The 21,613-nt window shown below is 45.3% G+C and overlaps 7 protein-coding genes across 7 annotated transcripts; 5 read left to right on the forward strand and 2 right to left on the reverse strand.

Annotated features, from left to right (window-relative positions):
- Window positions 1–202: 202 nt before the first annotated feature.
- Window positions 203–3,672, forward strand: KVR01_007505 (uncharacterized protein). The gene is made up of 6 exons (XM_044787223.1): window positions 203–647; window positions 738–765; window positions 857–1,005; window positions 1,080–1,854; window positions 1,918–2,511; window positions 2,583–3,672. Exons 1-6 carry the CDS (start codon window positions 421–423, stop codon window positions 3,516–3,518), a joined length of 2,709 nt encoding a protein of 902 aa, XP_044643758.1. The 5' UTR covers window positions 203–420; the 3' UTR covers window positions 3,519–3,672.
- Window positions 3,630–5,784, reverse strand: KVR01_007456 (uncharacterized protein; the record flags this gene model as incomplete). Its single annotated transcript, XM_044784495.1, has 7 exons — window positions 3,630–3,732; window positions 3,805–4,056; window positions 4,123–4,303; window positions 4,370–4,663; window positions 4,725–4,794; window positions 4,858–5,313; window positions 5,536–5,784. The coding sequence occupies 7 exons, from the start codon at window positions 5,782–5,784 to the stop codon at window positions 3,630–3,632; spliced, it is 1,605 nt and encodes a 534-aa protein (XP_044643709.1).
- A 334-nt stretch (window positions 5,785–6,118) lies between these two features.
- KVR01_007632 (uncharacterized protein) lies at window positions 6,119–7,976 on the forward strand (the record flags this gene model as incomplete). The annotated part of the gene is made up of 4 exons (XM_044789943.1): window positions 6,119–6,505; window positions 6,574–6,862; window positions 6,956–7,396; window positions 7,476–7,976. The coding sequence occupies exons 1-4, from the start codon at window positions 6,405–6,407 to the stop codon at window positions 7,974–7,976; spliced, it is 1,332 nt and encodes a 443-aa protein (XP_044643885.1). The 5' UTR covers window positions 6,119–6,404.
- A 1,416-nt stretch (window positions 7,977–9,392) lies between these two features.
- On the forward strand, window positions 9,393–11,028 carry KVR01_007212 (uncharacterized protein; the record flags this gene model as incomplete). Its single annotated transcript, XM_044781942.1, has 3 exons — window positions 9,393–9,652; window positions 9,766–10,350; window positions 10,413–11,028. 3 exons carry the CDS (start codon window positions 9,393–9,395, stop codon window positions 11,026–11,028), a joined length of 1,461 nt encoding a protein of 486 aa, XP_044643465.1.
- Window positions 11,029–11,552: 524 nt separating this feature from the next.
- On the forward strand, window positions 11,553–12,560 carry KVR01_007100 (uncharacterized protein). Its single transcript, XM_044784387.1, has 2 exons — window positions 11,553–11,931; window positions 12,011–12,560. Exons 1-2 carry the CDS (start codon window positions 11,649–11,651, stop codon window positions 12,538–12,540), a joined length of 813 nt encoding a protein of 270 aa, XP_044643353.1. The 5' UTR covers window positions 11,553–11,648; the 3' UTR covers window positions 12,541–12,560.
- A 5,120-nt stretch (window positions 12,561–17,680) lies between these two features.
- On the reverse strand, window positions 17,681–19,153 carry KVR01_007220 (uncharacterized protein; the record flags this gene model as incomplete). The annotated part of the gene is made up of 6 exons (XM_044792207.1): window positions 17,681–17,889; window positions 17,949–18,125; window positions 18,188–18,397; window positions 18,448–18,555; window positions 18,605–18,947; window positions 18,998–19,153. The coding sequence occupies 6 exons, from the start codon at window positions 19,151–19,153 to the stop codon at window positions 17,681–17,683; spliced, it is 1,203 nt and encodes a 400-aa protein (XP_044643473.1).
- A 715-nt stretch (window positions 19,154–19,868) lies between these two features.
- On the forward strand, window positions 19,869–20,954 carry KVR01_007584 (uncharacterized protein; the record flags this gene model as incomplete). Its single annotated transcript, XM_044783044.1, has 1 exon — window positions 19,869–20,954. One exon carries the CDS (start codon window positions 19,869–19,871, stop codon window positions 20,952–20,954), a length of 1,086 nt encoding a protein of 361 aa, XP_044643837.1.
- Window positions 20,955–21,613: the final 659 nt, after the last annotated feature.

A 21,613-nucleotide genomic window follows, 5' to 3' on the forward strand; every position in this document is an offset into this window, starting at 1 on the left:
CTCGGTGCTACGCTGCAGGCCGCAGGGGATCCAATACGTGCATGTCGTGTCCATGCGCAGCAGCCGAAGCGCCGAGCTTGATTCTGCAGCGAACCTCAATTCTTTTGCTGGCTAGACTGTGGGGTACGCATAGGTGGATACGCTTGTCTGTGGGGAAACTCGTCTGGGGTCGGCGAGCCTGGGGGAGTTTCCTCTGAACTACCGGATTTATCAGTTCTACGAATCAACGAGCGCCAAATACAGCGTTGGTTTTTTCTTTTCTCACTTTGGCTTCGACCTCCCACCCACCCAATTATCAATGACCACCCACAGCCCAGTTATCGAGCCTTACAGGAGGTCGTAGACACCTTGAAGCAGAGGACCCACTCCCCCCCTTGCCGAGGCCCCTTCTTTGTTTAGCTCCCGTCTGGGGAAGTGGAGATGTCCGTCACAACCGCGTCCCCTGAAGCAGTCCTGCCCGAGGGCGTCCGGAGCAGTGTAGTTGTCGCCACGAAGGACGTCGGTCTGACGACGCCCGGGAACCAGACTGACAACAACAACATGAGCTCGACGATGAGCGAGACCCAGGACACGACGGCTGTCAATAGAGACCTGCCCAGCCCGCCGGCCAAGAGGTTGAAACGGGGGAAGTACATAGCGAGGGCCTGGTATGTGTGTCGAAGCCGCGGGGAGGAGTTTTCGAGGGAAGCTTCCATTTGAGGAATACCACCTTGCTGATAGGGTTTGTCGATACTCAGCACGGCATGTCAACAGCGAAAGATCAAAGTCAGTACCTACGCGCCTCATCCTGGGCATTGTGAACCATGTCCCATATGCCTATCGCCCTACACCTTGCCTGGAACTAACCATACCGCAGTGCGAGGGCGGAGACCCGTGTGCTCACTGCAGAGCCAGGGGCCGAGTATGCGAATCTACTGCTCGGGGCCAGCCCAGGCAAGCGTCGCGGACCGCTGCGCCCAGCTCGGTCGACGGCGCACGCAGCATAGACAGCCTGTCGGTTTCCACGTGAGTTGTTCCTCTTCGAGTTGAATAACCTGTTGCGGCGCGTTCCCAGCTCACATCCTCCCCCCCTCGGAAAGCAGTTCGACCAACCAGGAGCTCGCGGCGCGCGTTGCCCAGCTCGAGCGGCAGATGGCCATGATGCAACAGTCCCTCGAGGGGGCCACCGTCCCCACGACAGGTGCGACTGCCAGGCGGGAGTCGGGCCTATCGAGCCACGGCCACGGCATCAGGAGCGACCCGGCATCGCCGGCCTCTGCGCAGCTGCAGAAGGTCCTAGAGCCGGACGGGCAGTCCTTCATGGGCGAGCTGTCCATGACCTCGAACCTCGTCGAGGTTGACGGCAGCCTGAGCGAGGAGTCTACGACCGAAGACAACTTCATAAAACTTACAAGGGAGGTTCCATGGGACAAGCCCCCCAGGCAGAACAACTTGAAGTCCTCCCGAAATGTGAGGGGTTGGCTGGAGAGTGTGTTGCAGCGGCATAGTATCGTCGCGGACGAAGAAGACTGGAGGGGCTATATGGAACTCTTCTTTGAGGAGATACACATTCTTTACCCTGTCCTCTATCCACCAGCCGTGTGGCAGACCTTCAATGGTCTTTGGGAATACGGTGCTCTCTGGCCCATGTCCGATTCCAAAGAGAGGGAGGAGAAGCGACTGTCGGTAGCCTTGGTCTGCATCTGCCTTGCCCTCGGACGCTGCTGTGTGTCCACGAGGTTGACAGATGCTACTGGGGTGCATTCCTCCGGCTGGAGTTTATGTAGTGTAGCGTTGGAGCTCATGCAAGACTCAGAGCGCATCGGCAAGACGGCGTCAACCTCCCTCTTGAATATGCAAATCCAGCTGCTAATGGTAAGCATCAACACATCCGCCCATCAAAGACACAAGTCGCTAATCCCTCTTCTCCGGTTGAAGATCATGTATCACTTCCGCCTCGATGCAACTCAAGAGTCAGCTCGCCTCACCGCTATCGCAGTCTCGAACGCCCATATTCTAGGGATCCACCAGCAGAGTAGGCTCGATAGCCTACCCTGTTACTACAGCCAGCTCTTCAGTCGGATATGGTGGTGCATCTTCATACTTGATCGCCGGATGGCCCTTGAATCTGGACGCCCTTTTATCATCCAAGAGAACAACACAGACACATCTTTACCCCTGGACGTAAGCGACGAATGGCTTGGCCAGTTTATCAGACGACCCGAGACTGTGAAGAACTTACAGCCCGACGTCAATATGGAACTCGCAAGAGAGCATGTCTCAACAATACCCTACCTTGTAGCCATGGTCAGATACTCTCGTGTCGTCAGCAAAGCCTGGGAGCTCATTTATGGAGTAAAAGCCTCCTCGAAGCAGCCGGTATCCCACATGATCGACTACGCCGACACCGTGTTGTCTAACCTACTCGAAACGTTACCCGAAGACCTAACATACAACCCCGACTTGCCTACTCAGACACAATTTGGGTCAAGAAAAAGGTGGCAGGTCAAGCAGACCATGCTCCTTTCTACTGTAAGAATCACACCGGGATGGTACATATGGAGTGAGCGAGTAGCATAGGCTGACCTGTATCGGCTTTCTAGTGTGTAACATTTTTACGGATATTCATTCGCAGGCCCTCAATGCAGGGCAACGGCTCAACAGAATTCACAACCGACGACCAACTGGAATCGCTCACGATATGTGCAAGCCTAGCAGCAAGCATACTCAACGCGCACAAGGACCTAAAGGACGAGAGCATGAAACACTGCTTCCCGTACTGCCACTACCTCACCAGCTGTACCATGGTGATGATGAGCCTGGTGGCAAAGAACCCCACCCTGAAGAAGAGGCACAGGGAGGCCATCCTGGCCGCCACGCACTCCCTGCGGCTGTACTGCCACACCATCTGGGTGTCGGGCAAGATGATGAGATGGGTGCTGAAGCTGACGCTGCTGGCCCGCCGCGTGCTACACGTCGAGTCGGACAGGCCCGCCACGGCCACCGCGGGCCCGGCGGACGAGGACATGAGCCAGCGGCAGCAGCTCACGCCGCAGTCGGGCATCCTCGACTCCTCCTCGCACGAGGGCGGCATCGCCCGCGCGGGCTCCATCAGCAACCAGGGCAAGTCCTCCTACTACGGGTCCAACACGTACGCTGCTCCTACGGCGGGGGCGGCTGGAGCAAAGCAGCAACAGTCTGGGGCGGGCGGAGGCGCCGGCGACGGCAGGACGAGCGGGGCCCACCACCACCCGGAGCAGCTCTCGCAGATGTGGATGATGGGGGACGGCAGGGAGGGCGGCGGCCAGGGGGCCATCGAGGACCTGCCGGAGTGGGCCATGATGGACTTCAACTTCGAGGCCATCAGCGGGGATGTCTTTGGGGCTGGCCCGGGCGGCGGCGACGCAGGCCTCAAGGATGCCGCCGAGCACATGCATAACCACGGGAATGAGGGCATGGGCCTGGAGATGGGCATGGGCGAGACTATACTTGACGCTATGCCCCCGGAGATCTATAACCTCGACATGAATCTAGATTGAGCGAGGAGAAAAGGAGCCCCCGAGGGAATGATTAGATGTATGATCTATCTGCTGTCCAACGATCACTCAGCGAGCATGTATATCTATGTATTTAAAGTTGTATAAATCTAGCTACAGCCTTGCCATTGGCACGGTACCGGGCACTGGACGACGAGCGGCACTGGCGGCAGCCAGGTTAGCTGGAAGGAGACGGCGGAGAATCTTGCCCGATGGACTGCAGGAAATGTCAGCGCCTATGTCATGCTGCTTACTGCATTCAGCAATGCGATCAGAGAGGTTGACTCACTTCCTTGGAATGGCATCCAAGATGTGCACCCCACCCGTGATGCGTTTATATCTTGCCACTTGATCGTTGACATACTTGATCAGCTCGACCTTGAGCGTCTCCTGGGCAGCAGAACCGGCGGTATCGGTCGTTATATATGCGATGGGGACCTCGGAGGTTCCGTCCTCGTTGTACACTCCACAGACGGCCGCGTCTTTGACATGCGGGTGGGCGATCAGTATGGCTTCTAGTTCAGCCGGTGCAACTTGCTGCCTGTGAAGGACTCGGTTGTCAGCCAGCCCAGTCCGAAAAAAAAGAAAATCGAGCGAGATGTCTTACCCCTTTACTTTGATCATCTCCTTTGCTCTGTCAACGATGTAGAGATAACCTCGGTCGTCTACGTATCCGATGTCTCCCGTCCGAAGGAAGCCATCAGGTGTCAAGGCACTTGAAGGTGTGCCCCCCACGTAGCCCTTCATAATGTTAGGCCCGCGAAGTACGAACTCGCCGACTTTTGCATCTGTCGAAATAGGTTCAATGTCAGCCATCAGGTGAGTCGCAAATCTAGCTATAAAGGTCCACGAACCGTCTCCATTCTCATCCAGAATTCGCATCTCCATGCCTGGCAGCGGCCTCCCAATCGTGCCATCGACGTTGGTCTCGTCTTCCCGTTGAGAGGCAACACTGGGGCTCGCCTCAGTCATCCCGTACCACTGGGTCACAACGCAGCCGTACCGCCTCGACAGCTCGAGTGACTGCTTCTGTTTGAGGGGCGCCGCCGCGTTCATCAGGCACTGAACGGACGACCAGTCACCCTTGGCCGCCTCGGGGTTGCGCAAGAACTCCAAAGCGATAGGGGGTACAACATTGATGTGAGTGACTAAGAATGATGACCGTGAGAAAGGTTTCATGTTTGAGGCGCGCGGGATTGCAATGCTTACTGCGATGTCTTTTGATAGCTGCGAGAAGCGGCACCATTTCAAAGCGCTTGAAGACCACAATCGGCACACCCTTCCGAGTGTCAGTTGATATGAGTTCCGTCAAAATTATTGTGAACACGCGGAATGAGCTAACCTGGCTGATGAACTGGCAGCAGAAGCCGGCTAGCCCGAGAATATGGAAGAACGGAACAATAAGGGTGACGACAGTGCGAGGGTTGAACATCCCGCGGAGGCCTTGGGACTGCTGAAACAGGTTGGCGACAATATTCTCATGAGTCAGCTGCACACCCTTGACGAGCCCAGAAGTGCCCGAGCTGAAACATATGAAGGCCACCTGCTGAGCAGCAACACCTGGGGCCAGCTTGGCCGGTTCAAAGTCGGCGGAGCCATGTTCCAATATGTGTTCAACGTTCAGAGTGTGTGCGTTAGAGCCTGCTGGCGCCTCTGCGTCCCATACGTACAAGCTCGGTCTGCTATGAGCACCCGAGGTACCGGACAGTGCCTTGAGAAGGTTTGGGAGCAGAGCCTTCTCTACGAGGATATGGGTTGGCTTGCTCAGGCCCAAGGCGTGTTGTATCTCCTTTTTTTGCTGTCAGAACCACAACTCCAGCAGTCCAAGACCCTCATGTGAGGGCACATGTTTGTCATACCTTGACTTCATAGATGGGATTCAAAGCGGACACAGTACCGCCGGTCGCAAGAATGCCGTGCACACACACAGGGAAGTAATTCTGTCATCGCGGGGGCTTTCACGTCAGACCAGCGCTCAGATTGGCCTTGACACGACTTGTCTAGAACCGGAACTGCGAACCTTGGTAGTTGAGAGAATTCCGACGACATCTCCCGTCCCAATGCCAAGTTCCTTCGAGAAGTGGCGTGCGATTTTGCGAACACCAGTCCTGAAGCTGGTGTACGTGAAGACTGTCTCGCCTGTGTAGCCATCAATGATTGTGGGTTTGTCGTCTGGCGTGTTATTCAGATTGTGGTAAAGCAGGACTTCAGTCAAAGAAGTATCTTTCGGATACTGCAATTTTTCTGGGTTGGTATAGAGACGTGCCATGGTGCCTGTGTGATAGGGATGAATAAGTGGTGGGTGTAACTGGTGGGATGGTGTGCATGCACTGCTTAGGCAGAGTGGGTCAAGCGCCAACGACTAAGTAGTGGACAGACATGAGAACATGCTGCAGATGAAGGCGCCTACAATGCAATGTTTACTACCTTCTCGAGACTGCAACGCTGGTATTCGGGACACATTTGCCTGCCTCCGGCTTGTCCGACTTACACTAGGTATGCAAGGTGGCCCGGCTCGGGGTAGGCCACCGACGGCCGCCAGACAGTTCCGAACCTTATTCCGTGTCCAGCCGGAACGACCACGAGCGCGCACAGGGTCGGGCGTCTGTCGCCATGGCAAGAGGGTCGGCGTTCCTATCATGTGCTTACTCACAGGGACCCGTTGTACCCCCACACCCGCCTTCGGCCTCCCACCTGGAAACTAGTTGATCGATCTGAATGCGGGGCGTTTGGAGTCTCACCCGTGGACGGTAATTGTTCTCGGCCGCTGTTCGCCTCAGGCTCGAGTATAATAGCATCCGTGCTGGCCAACGACATCAGTTTGATTTTAGCACAACCATCTTGCTCTCCTTGCAATCCCCTCGAATCTCCATCCCATCACAATTTACCATGGCGCCTCTTCGCCCAAAAGTCGCCTTCGTCACCGGTGCTAATGGCATCACCGGAAATGCCCTTGTTGAGCACCTGATCCGTCAGCCAGAATCAGAATGGTTAGTCGACGCATGATATCCTCCCACTCTTGAGCTGCGCAGCATACCTGACCAAATCTCGGTGATAGGTCAGAGATCATCATAACTTCCAGGCGAAAGCCGACTCAAGTCTTTTGGCAAGACCCTCGGATACGATTTCTTGCCTTGGACTTCCTCAAGCCTGTTGAGGAGTTGAAGGCGGCTATGGAGCCCTTGTGTGGCCACGTCACTCATGCATTTTACGCTTCTTACGTGCATTCTGCAGACTTCGCTCAGCTGCGCACGCACAATGTTCCACTGTTCGAGCATTTCCTCGTTGCTATCGACAGTGTGGCCGGTGACTCTCTTGAAAGGGTCGTGATCCATACCGGGGGCAAGGTGAGCACAGCATTTGCATCTGAGCATCTATGAATGCGGGAAGCCTTCTGCCGTTCAAGTATTTCTTTTACTAATCCTTGGGTGAACATCTAGCACAACGGCGTCCACCTCGGCCCCGTAGAGGCCCCCATCCACGAAGGCATGCCAAGATATCAGGACCATGGAGAGAACTTCTACTACACACAAGAGGACTTCCTGTTCAACCTAGCCAAGAACCGAAAGTGGGACTGGAACGTCATCCGTCCGAACGCCATCATTGGGTTCACACCGGCCGGCAATGGCATGTCAGCCGCGCTGACACTCGCCATCTATATACTCTGCTGCCGTGAAGCTGGTCAGATCCCTGTGTTCCCAGGCAACAAGTACTTCTGGAACGCGGTGGACGATAGCTCCTACGCCCCAAGCATTGCTGATATGAGCGTCTGGGCGGCAACACACGAACACACCAAGAACGAGTCCTTCGTCCACCAAAATGGCGACGTGATGATTTGGAAGCACTTTTGGCCCAAGCTTACCAAATACTACGGTATTGACGTAGGTGTAACATCTTTCTTTGTTGCCCACTCCCACCCAAAACCTCAGACATCTGCTAATGGTGGCCGGATGCGTACAGCTACCCGAAGACGCATTCGCCGGCAAGGGCGAGGGCGACAGTGAGCACATGACCCACGCCTTCCTTATGGAGGACTGGGCCAGGGGCAACAAGGACGTCTGGCAGCAGGTGGTGGCCAAGTACGGAGGACACAAGGACGCCTTCAACTGGGGCACGTGGGACTTCTTCGACTGGGCCCTGGGCAAGGGCTGGTGCACCATCGGCACAGTCTCAAAGGCGCGCAAGTACGGCTGGACGCGTTATGATGACAGCTATGACGTGTGGATCAAGACCTTCCGCTCGTTCGAGAACGCCGGCATCCTGCCGATCATGAGGCCGCCGCCGGCACTGCATGTCGACTCGTTGCCCCTCCTGCCCAACCCGGCCGATGTTGTCAATGAGAGGGCGGCCAAGAGGGCTCGGTTGATAAGTGCGCCGATCGAGAAGAATCTCAAGGCGGACGTTACACATGTTGAGACGGCGAGCGGGCATCCTCCCTTAAACGGTGTCACGGCGATATAGGGGCTACAACGATTTAGTGTCTTTGATCATGTCATATGGATTTCCTCTGTCATCGCACCTCTGCGTTTCAATGGTTCAGCAGCGGCTGAAAGTCATTCTGCTTTGTATTGATCTGATTGGGTCTATATCAACATTTGTGCTAGTGGGTACGCATACCTAGGTATCGTCGTGTTCTGTCCGATCCTTCAGAGGGAAATACCACAATCAAGCACGAGCCACAGAATACAGGTACAGAGTTCGGGGATCATCGGATTAAATTCAGTCTTCTTTGACAGACGGATGAAAATAAGAGAAGGCTATCGTTTTCAAAACAAATGATATTACTGTTATTTTGATGGCATTTCCCAAGACTGACGCCTCAAAACCAAGCCAACGTGTCAACACCACACCTGCTAACGATTCCACCTGTTTCGATGTATTGACAAACCCTTGTTGTAAAATGGAACCAGAGACCATCAAAACGTGGCGAAGCTTCGGCCATATGCCCAGACCTGATATGACAATACCACAGCGGGGCCTTCAGAAGCCAGGGGATCCGAAATATCACGCAGTCTAGCAGCTTCTCAACGGCAAGACAACATCAGCTGGGGGAGCGCCCCTGGTGAATTCCAGGTGCCCAGAACTAATCAGCGGTCACATGTCAAACCTTGCGCCCCTGACAGGCCCCGTGACGCGGATTTGAAGGAGGAATAGACGGCAGGATAAACAGTTGGGCTCGGAACTGGTCGGAAATTCCAGCACCACCACACTGGAACGCCAATGGGAGCTGCTACGGCCTCTATGCATGCTAATCTAGCCACGTGGGCCCATGCTCATAAATTCCATTGCCGTCTTTGTTTGGGCATAGTACGTCTTGGTTTGGCACACACACTAGTCAGGACCGCCGCAGGATTGGTATGACCGGGCCTGGGGTAGGATAAGTACTCCAGGAAAAAAATCTGGGGCCCCGGAATTTCACGTCAATTCCATCCTAGCTTTGAAATTCAATGTTGTGGGGCTTCCCCACGGGGTAAATGGTCCCGCAAATTCGGGATCGTATTGTGGCTGGCCAGGCCCTGGGTGTCAAGGTTCGGGATGAGCTGAGCGGGGTGAAAGCCTCGTTGTGTGCTCTAGGGGCTAATCAGACACGTCGGCCGTGAGCTTTTGACATAAATAACACTCTGTGTCTCGACATCAGCCTCGTGAATCTCTTGACCATTGTTCGTACCTCTCAAGTTAGCCAATCAAATTCTGCGATCATGGAGAAAACGAAATCTGAGCATATTGAATATCATGACGAGACTTCAACAAGTTCGATACCTGGGTCCAAGGAGTTGGGAGCTTCGGACATTGAAGCGGAAGCACCAGACACGGGACTCCGTATCAGGCAAGATGGAAATGTGAGTAAACACATGCGTGCCAGTCCTAACTACCTGGATGAGGCCAGCCGGAAAGCTGAACGTGGTTATTTACGTGTTCCAGATCGTCCTGATACCACAGCCAGCGGATGACGACAAGGACCCCCTCAACTGGTCATCGACCAAAAAGCACCTAGTTCTCTTGACTGTTGCGTGGAGTGCCTTCTGTGCGGATTTTACATCCGCTGGTGGAAGTGCTCCAATTATCTTGCAGTCAATTGAGTTCCAAGAAAGTATTTCGACCGTGAACGAGACCAACAGCATAAATGTTCTCATGATGTGAGTTCCTGTGTTCATCTGTGATTTAAGTTCCCTGCACGTGTGATCTGGCAACATTGAAGTGGTTTTGGTTTATTACCACCTTGACGGACTCTTGCTGAACTCGACAACAGGGCTTTAGGCGGCTTGGTCTGGGTACCTATGACGAACATCATAGGGAGAGCTCCTACCCTGTTCTGGACCAACTTGTTGGGGCTTGCCTTCAGCATCGGAACTGCGGCCTCACCAGATTTTAAGACCTTCTACGCCATGCGGGCATTGACCGGGTTCTTCATCACCTCGGGCCAGACCATATCCATCGCTTTCATCAGGGACATGTTCTTCTTCCACGAGCGGGCCAGGAAGATCGGCCTCTGGGCGCTGCTGTATATCGCATCGCCATTCTGGGGGCCAATGCTCGGAAACTTCGTCGTTGGTGGCACGAACAGCTGGCAGAACGTGTTCTGGGTCTGCGCTGCCGTCTGTGCCCTGCAGATGATCTTCATCGTCGCTTTTCTGGACGAGACGTGGTACAACCGAGACATCCCCGTTTCTGAGCAACCCCCTCGTGGAAAAGGCTTTGCCTCGAGGCTATCCAGAATCATAGGGGTCTGGGAACTCAGACATCGAACCACATATTACCACACCGTGGTGCACTCGTTCAAAAGATACTTTCAGATGCTTAGCAAACCGGCTTTTTTCATCGTCGCTGTTGCATAGTGAGCCACCCTGACGCCCCGCCTCCCAATCTATCCAACCACTAACCTCGCGGATCTCATAGTCTCCTCTACTTCATGTGGACGATCGGTATCAATATCACCACAGGCATCCTCTTCGGAACACCTCGTGCTGCTGGTGGCTACGGATACTCCCCAACAAGCGTCGGATACCTCTACTTCGCACCGGTGGTCGGGGTGTTCTTCGGCGAGGTGTTTGGCCACTTCGCCAACGACTGGCTGGCCCGCCGACACATCAGGAAGCACGGCGGCGTCTACCAGCCCGAAGTTAGGCTGTGGATGATCTATGTATCAGCGGTCTTCATGGTTGCCGGCCTGGTCCTGCTCGGCCAGGCACTGGAACACGGCTTGTCGCCTGCCGCTGTTGTCATGGGCTGGGGCATGCACACCTTCGGCATCATGACCACCTCCGTTGCTGTGTCGGCATACGCCTTGGATTCGTATCCCGAGGCACCGGCTGAGGTGTCGGGCTGGTCGAATTTTGCTCGTGCCATCGGGGGGTTTGGCGTTGGCTATTTCCAGGAGCCATGGGGCCACAAGCTCGGCTTTGACGTCAGCTTTGGCACCCAGGCTGCTATAGTCGGGTTTAGCACCATTCTGATCGTTGTGGTGCACCGTTTCGGCCCCTGGCTTCGACAGAAGGCCGGGCCTGTAGAGTAACTTTGAGCTGCGTTGGGCCTCGTGCGAAGGGGAAAAATCGGGGGAAGATTTCGGGGGTAGCATTTGGGGTATTTGTATTCTTTATAGTGCCTAGCAAGCTGAAATCTCAACAAGTACGATATACAACGACCTGAATGTACTGTGTATGTGAATGCGAGTGGAGCCTCCTTCGATGCAATGCCTCTTGGCATGTGTTTGTTGGAGGCGGCGCCAGCGGGATCCTGCAGCAAAAAGTGGCACCCGCTGACCCAGTACATGAAGTGGTGGATCGTGTAATTTTAGAACCGCCGTATCAGAGCGGGTTGCCCTACAAGCCTTACCACATTCGCGTTATTAGGGAGGTCATCCTCACGGCCGCAGCGGGTCCATGAAACAGCGTGAGAATCGTCATTCGTTGAAGGGAAGCTGCCGACCATGACTGCAGTGGTGGATGGCCGCAGATCAATCAAATTTGGGGGCGGGCGAGGGTTTGAAAGAGCCGACCAGTTTCAAGCAAAAGAAAGAATGATCATGTTGGGGAAGACCGCGCACTGCGCTCTTAAACACAATCTGTCTAGATCTCGAGCACACTCTTTCTTCCCCTTGTCTTATACCTCCCCTTCTTATCTAATTAGTGCAGCATGTATTCGCTGCGCTGGTTTCTCACAACGCAACTCCTCGCCTCTCTGGCATCCACCCAAAATTGCTACATGCCGAATGGCAACTTGGTATCTAACCTGAAGGCCTGCTCCGTAGCTTCCGGCAACGACGCTGCTGCGTGCTGCTTCGCGGACCACTACTGCATGACCAACGGCCTCTGCCTGTCGCCAACAGAGGGAACATGGTACCGCGGTGGATGTACGGATAGCCAATTTGAGCAGAGCGGATGCCCAAAATTCTGCGGTGACGATGTTATAGGTGGAGGTGAGCTGATGATGCAGTCTCTGGAAGACAACTTTCCGCAACGCGAGACTCTGCTGACTGACCGTTTTCTCCCAAACAGTCGCCAACGCTCACTGCGGCGTGTGGGCCTGCGCCTCAAGGATCTTCGCCTGCGGCAGCCTGAATAATTGCGACAGGCAGAACTTCTCGACCGGCGCGTATAGGGCGGTGATGAACGCCGCCATCTCAACGGACCTTTTCGACAGCGGGGCCACATCGACGACCTCCGTAGCATCCTCGACGAGCACCAGCACCGAAGGTGCAAGCACGGAAACCTGCCCACCACCCACGGAGCAGGCGACCAGTGGGATCTCGGCAGGTGCAGCAGCCGGCATCGGAGTCGGTGTGGGTCTGCCGCTTGCGATTACGATCGGCGCGCTGACTCTCATGCTGTTGCGTGAGAAGAGAAAGTCGAGAGGTGTGCAGGCAGGCTATCCACAGCAGTACCAGTACCCTCAGCAACTCCAGTACAACACCCAGCCGGGCTGGGTGAAGCCGGAAGGGCAGTTCCATTCTCCTGCTGAGGCACCGGGGCCGATATATGCATATGAACTAGGAGATACCCAAGGCAGGCCTGAGCTTGGTCGTTGACCGTGAATAAGCAAACAAAGCATAATTCTTACCTGCGAATGGTCTTGAGCGTTTACCACCGTATGAAGGCGCCATGTATGTCCTCGGATGTATATGGAATAGAAGCGAAACCACATATCTTCGGACGTAGGCGGAATAGAAGCGAACCCAGTTACCCGACGGGAGTTTACATGGACCGTCAATTCGAAGGTCCACAAATTCCGAGGACATCTGTATTTAAGCTTTAACAAACTAATTATTAGAAAGTACATTATAGCACTCTAAACCAGTATATATCAAGGGTCTAATTGCATAGTTAACAGGTAATTTACCCCACAATTTACACTTATATTCTTAAAACTAACTTAAAGATAAAAGTCTTATAAATCCTATAATACACTACCTTATTATATAATTAAAAAGATAAAAATTATAGGTTTTATAATACTTAATTGAATAAATAAAACTATCTAATTAAATTCCCTATATATATTTTTATTATAAAGTTATTATAATATAAACTTTAATAAATAGTTTAAATATATTATTTAAATATAATTACTTATTAATTATATTAAGGTTACTTAATATATTAAGCCTTTATTATATATTTAATTAAATCTATATTTACTTTTTTAATATTTATTAATAAATTTTAAAATATTATAATTAATATTAATTAAAAGTACCTTTAAGAGTATTAATCAATTTAATTATATAATTAAATCCTATAATAGTTAATATACTATAAGTAATATATCTATAGAGTACTTTAATATTATATATAATCATCTATTATTACTATTAATTATATAATATAGTTATAAAAGTATACTTATAATAGTATATAATACTTTTAAATAAAAAATAACTATAAATTAAATCTATATCTTCTTTTATATATAGTATTATTATTAATTTACTTTTAAAAATTATATATAGTATTATAATAATATAAAGTTAAAATATCCTTAATACTTTAAGATAAATTTTATATATTATAATATTATAAAACTTTAATATTATAGTAAATCTTTAATTCTATATTTATATATATTTATATATCATTAAATTATAACCTAAAAATAGACTTTTAATAATATAAATATTAATAAAATTTATTAATAAAAATAAAAATAAAATAAAAATATTTATATAACCCTTTTAATTAAAAGAAGTTATATAAATATAAACTTTTAAAAAAATTAAACCTTTATTCTTTATTTAAAAATAATTATATTATCTATTATATTATTAAAATATTAAATTACTTCTTTTATAACTTTATAAAAAAGGAAGATAAATAAAAATATAGTTATATAGTTTATATATATATTTAATAATATATAAAATAAATATATTATATTATTTACTATTTAAAGTTAATTTAATAAATATTAAATTTAAATAATAATAAATTATATTAATTAATTTATTTTAATAAACGTATTATAATAATATAAATTATATTAAAATAAATAAATTATAATAAAATTTATAATAGTTATAAATTTAATTTAACTATATTAAAATTACTTTTAATTAACTTATTAAAGATATATTAAAAATTTATTAAATAAATAGTAATATATTATTATAACTTTATAAAACTATAATTAAATAAAAATAACTTATATTAATTAAATTAATTTAAAATTCTAATTATTTTATATAAATAGAAGTTAAATAAAATAGTTAAATAATAGAAACTAATTATATATATACTTAAAATAATGTATAAAATTTAAAATTTAAAATCTAATTATATATTTAACTAAAAGAAAATATTTATAATACTATATAAATAATTACTTTTACTTTATAAATACTTTTAATAACTTAAAAAGATCTCTTTTATACTTATAGTTTATATTAATTATTATAACTATCTCTTTTTAATTATAATATTTTACTTAAAGTTATAATTTATTTATAATTGTTTTCTAAATAGAAAAGTATATATATTATATAAAAGAGTATTAATATACTCTATACTTCTCTTAAGGATAATAATAATAGATATATATAATATACTTTTATATTAGATTTACTATAAATTCTTAATTAATAAAAGATTATTTAATAGGTTATATTATAATATATATATTATATTACTATTTAGAATAATTTTTACTATTTAATAAATAAGTTAAAAGGTCTTATATTATTATTATATATATTTAATAATTCTTTTATTTTTATTTAAATTTAATAATAAATTTAAATTAACTTAATATAAGGTATAGTTTTTAATTTAAGGTTATTAAATAATTATAAATATATATAATTTTATAATAATTTTAAATTATAAAACTATAATATAAATTATTTAATTAATAAAGTTTTTAATTATATTAATAAAGTCTTTATTTTTAATTATTTATTTTTATTATTATTAACCTTTTTAAAATAATTTATTATTAAATAATAAGGTCTTATATAGTCTATATAAGGAGTATATTAGTCTTTTAGCTTAAAGCTATTTATCTTTATTTAAATAGTCTTCTATATATATATCCTTAACTTAATAAGTAAAGATTATAAATTTTAAATATCTAAATACTATATAGTAAAAGATTAAGTATTTAAAGAATAATGTTTTTAGAAAGATAGTATTTTAAAGAAGGATCTTTTAAAACTAAATAAATACCTTAATTATAACTATACTAATAAACTCTTAGTTTATTCTTTAAGTTTTTATATAGCCTTTATTAACTAAAGACTATACCTATTTATTAATATTAAACTATATTATACTTATTAATTTTAATAATAATTTAATTTAGATTTAAAAATATTATATAACTTAAAGGTTAAAAGTTTAAAGTTTATTAATACTTTTATAAATTAAGGTATTAATTTAATAAAATATAATTATATTAAAAGTTAAATTTATTATTTTAAAGATTAATTTAATAAATTTATAATTATTATCATATAAATAATTATAATTTGAAATTAGAATATTAAAAGATATAATAATTTATAATTTAATTTATTATATTATATTTATTTTAAATCTATAAACTAATATTTTATATAATACTTTAAAATTTATTTATTTAATCTTTAAGTATAAAGTTAAATCTATTAATATTATAAATACTTTATATCTTCTATATTTAAGCTTTAAAATATTAATTTTAATAACTTTAAGTAACTTTATATACTATTTTAAATAATTAAATTTATAAAAGTATTTATAATTTAAGTTTATAAATTAATTATAAAATATAATTTAAAATTAATTATAAAGTATAATATAATTATATAAAATATATAATTAAAATACTTCTATTATATTATAATACTTTATATAATACTATAATTAATAGTTTAAAAGATTTAATAATAGTTTTTTTATATTTAAAGTATTAAAAGTATTAAAATATAATTTAATTAATTATATAAATATAAAGGTTTTAACATTTAAAAGTTTAACTTTTTTAATTCTATCTTTCTAATTAATTTTACTTTAATATATTATAATTATAAAGGTATATATTAAGGGTTTATTCCTTTTATAACTTTTACTTTTATAGTAATATAAAAGAAGATATTTAAAACTTTAAATTAAAGATTTTATTTAAATATTTAACTATATATATATCTAATAGAAAGTTAATATTTATATAAAGTATTTATATTATTATATATTTATTAAATTATAATTAAATTATTTATATATAATATAAAATATTTTTCATTTATAAAATTATAAAAGTCCTATTAAAGTAGCTTTAAAACTCTTTCTATTTTTAATAATAAATACTATATTTAATATTATTTTAAAATATTCTTAATTATTTAGTTTAAAATTATTATAAAAGTTAATTTTTAATTTTTAATATACTTATAGCTTTATTATAATTAAAATATAGTTTTTATTAAATTATAGTATATTTAAATCTTTTAACTTAATTTTTTATTAAAAGAGTTCTTTTATTTTTATTAAATAATTTAATAATAATTTTTATATCTTTTAATTTATTTATATTATTTAAGTTTATTAATTTATATTTTAAATTCTTTTTTAAAGTTTATAATATTATAAAGTCTTTAATTTATTAAAATAGTTTTTAATTATTTATAAAGTTTTTAAAAGTATTTAATTTTTAATTAAGTTTTTATTATTTAAGCTTAATTTAAAGGGATAAGTTTAAATTAACCCTTATATTATATTTATAAAGTTTAAACTTTAAAAGAAATTTTTCATTAAAAATATTATAATATATAGAGAGTTTTAGAATTAAATAGATCTTATAATATATATTATTAAATATTTTATTTAAAATTTAATTTATTTTAATTTATATAAATTTTTATATTTTTAATATATTTTTAAAATATTAATAATAAAATATATAATATAAATTAAATATTTTTAAGTTTATATTTTATTTTATTTTAAAGGTTTTATAAATAGTATAATAAGTATAATTTATAATATTAATTAATTAATTAAAAAGAGGAAAATATAATATATTATATATAGGTAAAAGTTAGAAATTAAATATTTTAAAATAAAGGGTTAAATATATTTATAAAGTTCTTAAATTTTTAATTAAAAATATTAAAACTTTAATTCTATAAATAAATTATTATAATATCCTTATTAATAAGGTTTTAAAAAGTAGAGTAATATTATAAAATAAGGGGGTAGAAGTATATAAATAGGGGTTGGTTTATATATTAATTAGGTGCCAAGCCCTTTTACACCCGTTTATGCAACCTCTTATCTTAATGCGGTATTGATTAACATCGTTCTGCTATTATAGCGGCTCCATTATATGCGTCTGTAATGGCGGAAGCTTGTTACACTTTAAAGTTGGGCATGTGACAGGCGCTGTAACCAAGGACCCCTTGCCGCCTTGATCATCACAATTACAAATGAGAGGGGAAAAAAATACTACCAATCCTTTGGACTGTTTTCGTCCTGGCAGTGAGACTACAGTGTTGAAGCTGAGTTGGTGCTGAAGAATGCGTTCTCTAATAAGTTTGTCTACCGACGGGGTGGGCGGGAGCCCTCTACTATTAAAAGCGAGGATTCTAAAGTATCATACAGAATGCAAGGAATTTGAAATATTGCCCCCGGGCCCGTCGCGCCCATCACCTCCCCGCTCGATGGCCCAAAACAATAAGGCCCTCGGGTGTTCTGACACTATAGTATCGGCGCACCGGACGCAGCGAGCGTAACGTAGAACAGCTTGGTCTGCCCGGTGATGATCATCCTCCCCTTGCCGGCGAACTGGAAGTTCGCAGCAGTGACACCGGTGTAGATCTTGCCGATCAGCTTGCCGGAAGGGTTCCAGACGTGAACGCCGTCGCCACAGCCGGAGTAGACGCGACCGGCGGAGTCGGTGTGGATACCTGTTCATAGGTTAGAGTCTGGCTTATGAAGAGCAAAGATCAATCGGCAGAGAGCGTACCATCGGGGATGAAGGAAGCAGTGTAAGCAAAAGTCTTGCGGTTCTGGAAGGTGCCGTCATCGTTCACGTCGAACGAGTAGACCGAGGCGGGCGAAGAGAGGTTGCGGCCGTAGAATCCTAGGGCAATGCCGGTGTCGGTGACATACGCCTTCTTCCCATCTGGCGAGAAGGTGATACCTATTGTTTGTCAGCACGAGCTCATTGTTATTGCTGAGAGGGATAATGAGGAGCATCCTGACCGTTGGGCAGAGTGAAGTCATCGGCAACAACAGCAATTGCGCCTGTCTGGAAGTTGTAGCGGTAGACTTGGTTGCGAAGGCCAGGAGGAGGGCGGAAGTCCTGCAGGAAGCCGTAGAGGGTATCCGTGAAGTACAGTTCTCCGTTGCGGGGGTTGATGTTGACGTCGTTAAGCGAGTTGAATTGGCGACCGAAATAGTTGTTAAACAGGACTTGAAATTGTCAGCTCTTCATCATGACTGGACAGACAAGGGGAGCCTACCGGTAGTATTGAATGGCGGTTCCGGGTTCATGAGATACATCGTCGAAGTGATGTCGGCGCCCTGACCCTCTCCCGCAAAGACGATGTTCCCCTTGTAGTTGGTGCCACCTAGTAGGCTGTGAGCACAGGTTCCCATGAGAACCACGAGTCAACATACCGTTTGGGTTGATGACCTGGGGGTTTGAAGGCACGACCGTGACGGTGGCGTTGCTCAATTGACCCTTGCGCACAGCCTCGGCATCTGCAAGAGAGATCTTCTGAATGATCGAGGACTTATTCAGCCCAGTACCTGCAGCCGGCGCACCGGCATTCTGGACGAAGAAGACCTCATCTCTGGGCTGATGCCACACGACAGCCTCGTGAAAGATGGGGTCTGTGTCCGAAGTAGCAATGAGAGTGAGGGAAGGATTGTAGCCAATGACGTTCAAGAACTCGTCATCGTAGACGTGGAATGGCTTCGCCAGGAGAGACTCCGCAGTGACTCCAGGCCAAACAAATATCTAGTCATGAGTGAGAAACCGCCAATCGCATGGGGGTTTGAGAGTCATACTGTCGAATCATTTGCCACGGCTGGAGGTGGCACGGACGGGAGGACATTGAAGCTCTTCCAGTCAATGCGCTGAGCTGCAGGAGGTAGTTGGGCAGCGAGGGTACTTCCCACGGGGATCAGACACCCAGCTGACAGGAAGCATAGAAAGAACGACATTCTGGACATTCTAGAACGAGTGTATTAGATGAGACGGAACTTTACGCTACGTCCCAGAATGTAGGACGAAGGGGGCTTTGTATGCAACAGTCAAGACCACTAGGGTCCTGAATCCTTGCTGCATTGAAATTATACAAGCGAGGGGTCGGCATATCGAAATGAGTGGGATGAACCATCAATCAATGCCTCCCAAGGAGTCCACAAGGAATACTAGTGAAGCTTAACGAGTACCTGGTGCCCGGATCTTGGCCAAAGTGCCCCTATACCTGCGACCATCCCTTGGCACTCGCGCGTCCAGGCTGCATCTGGCAAGCAGCCCGTCGTCCGGGTTTGATTGACTTAATACTTGTTACGGCATTCATATGAAGTCGAGGGTGAACGCCAAGACGTTACCTCGCGACCTTATAGCGCCGGAATACCCAAGCTTCCTCGCTTCGAAAGTTCCAGGGCTGTGGCCCCGTATCTCCGATCGTCCTGCAACCTCTGCACAGGAAGGTTCGGCAGAAGATGCTATGAAACGCTGGTTAGACGAACAGGTACACCACACGCTCAACGATCATATCTGAAGGCGTGATCCTCTTGAAAGCTTGACGCCTCGCTACGCTACATAAGGTTTTGCACATCGATCACTTCCATCTTCGCAGCCAAACCTGCTGTCTTCATCTTCTTGACACCTCGTGCCATCTCATGGTCTTGTCAGAGACAGCTAGCCATCATGGCATTCCTCGACTCTTTCGAACCGTCCGATCAGCAAAGGATCATTGTCGTGCTTGTGATTACCGTCTTCATTAGCATCGCCTTTTACAATGTCCTCGAACTTACCGCCTCGATCTTTACGTCGTTCAAAAAGTATTCGGGTTTATATTTTTGGAGTCTCCTGATCGCGACATGGGGCATCGCGTTCAACGGCACCGGCTACCTCTTGATGCACCTATCGCTAACGACGGAGTCAAACGTCTATGCCACGCTCATTCTGATCGGCTGGTGCTCTATGATCACAGGCCAGTCGGTTGTGCTATACTCGCGTTTGCACATTGTGATGCACCACCAGAGACGCCTACGACTCGTGCTATACATGATCATCGGCAACGCATTGTGGCTCCACCTCCCAATCATCGTCCTGGTGTACGGCACAAACTCTGCAAACCCAGAGCCGTTCCGCAACCCCTACGTCATCTATGAGAAGATACAACTCACCGTCTTCTTTGTGCAAGAACTCATCATATCTGGCCTCTACGTCTGGGAGACGACCCAGCGTCTCCACCTCGAGAAGAGCATCGGCCACATGCGCACCCGGAAGATCATGAACCACCTGATCTGGGTGAACGTCCTGGTCGTGCTTCTGGACGTGACGATCTTGGCCCTCGAGTTTACCAACCTCTTCAACATCCAGACGGCCTGGAAGCCTCTGGCATACAGCATCAAGCTGAAGCTGGAGTTCAGCATCCTCAACCAGCTCGTCAGCCTCCGGCAGGGCGGCGCCAACTCAAACAGCAGCTTCTACACGCGGAGCCAGAGGCGGCCTGGGAACGACGTTGCGATGGATACGTTCCATGGCGGGCGGTCGAGGCATTTCACGGCTGCGGATGAGCCGGAGTATGAGATCCGTATCGGGAAAGGGGAGGTCAGGGATTCGATGCCTGCGCCTCATGCGTATCCTACGAAGACGACTGAGATCACGATACACACAGAGGCGAGACCTGGCCACGGTTCGCGCGACAGCGACGAAAACAGTCTAGGCAAGGAGAGGGAGGGGGACGTATGCTCGACATCCTCGGAAGTTCATTTTGCGAGACATTAGTAATACCACACTTTGGAAGCGTTGAGATATGATACCAGATACCAGACCAATACTGCAATTCAGCCCTATTTACTGTTTTCCTCCATCAATGGCGATGTCTCGCAGACTTTGACACGACACGTGGAGGCAGACTCTACTTTTTCGCGTACGGTGGGCTGACCAAAGGCGAGAGAGCCAAGACGGGACCACAGACCTGCGTCGGGGGATTTGGGCACACAGACAGACAGGTGGGCAGCCCAGCCGGAAGCCACCCGGCATCCCATGGCTGTATTTCTTTCTCCGAGGAGGGTTAAACTTCGCATCTATACTCAGCCCAGCCTTGAAGCCCAATGATGTTGAAGCCTCCCTCAAACCATGACTCGCGCCGGAAGGGGTCCCTTTGACCCCCCTTGTGTTTGCCCAGCACACCGGCGACGAAGACCCGGTCGAGCCAAGATGCTAGCACCGGCCCACAACAGGTGTTAAGCTTAACAGCAATCTTACACCCACCTGCTCCCAGTGGCTGGGTGTTGCTCCTTTTCCCCCTCCTTGATGAACACATGGACCGGGCTGCTATTGTTTTCCCAGGTTCCGGCCCTCCCACGTCGCGGGGTACGCAACCCATCCACCGTTTCTCCCCTGATGAGTCCCCCCGCCCGCCTTGGGGGCCATCTCCGGTC

This window comes from Diaporthe batatas (assembly GCF_019321695.1).
Source record: "Diaporthe batatas strain CRI 302-4 chromosome Unknown Contig00008, whole genome shotgun sequence".
Taxonomy (NCBI): domain Eukaryota; kingdom Fungi; phylum Ascomycota; class Sordariomycetes; order Diaporthales; family Diaporthaceae; genus Diaporthe; species Diaporthe batatas.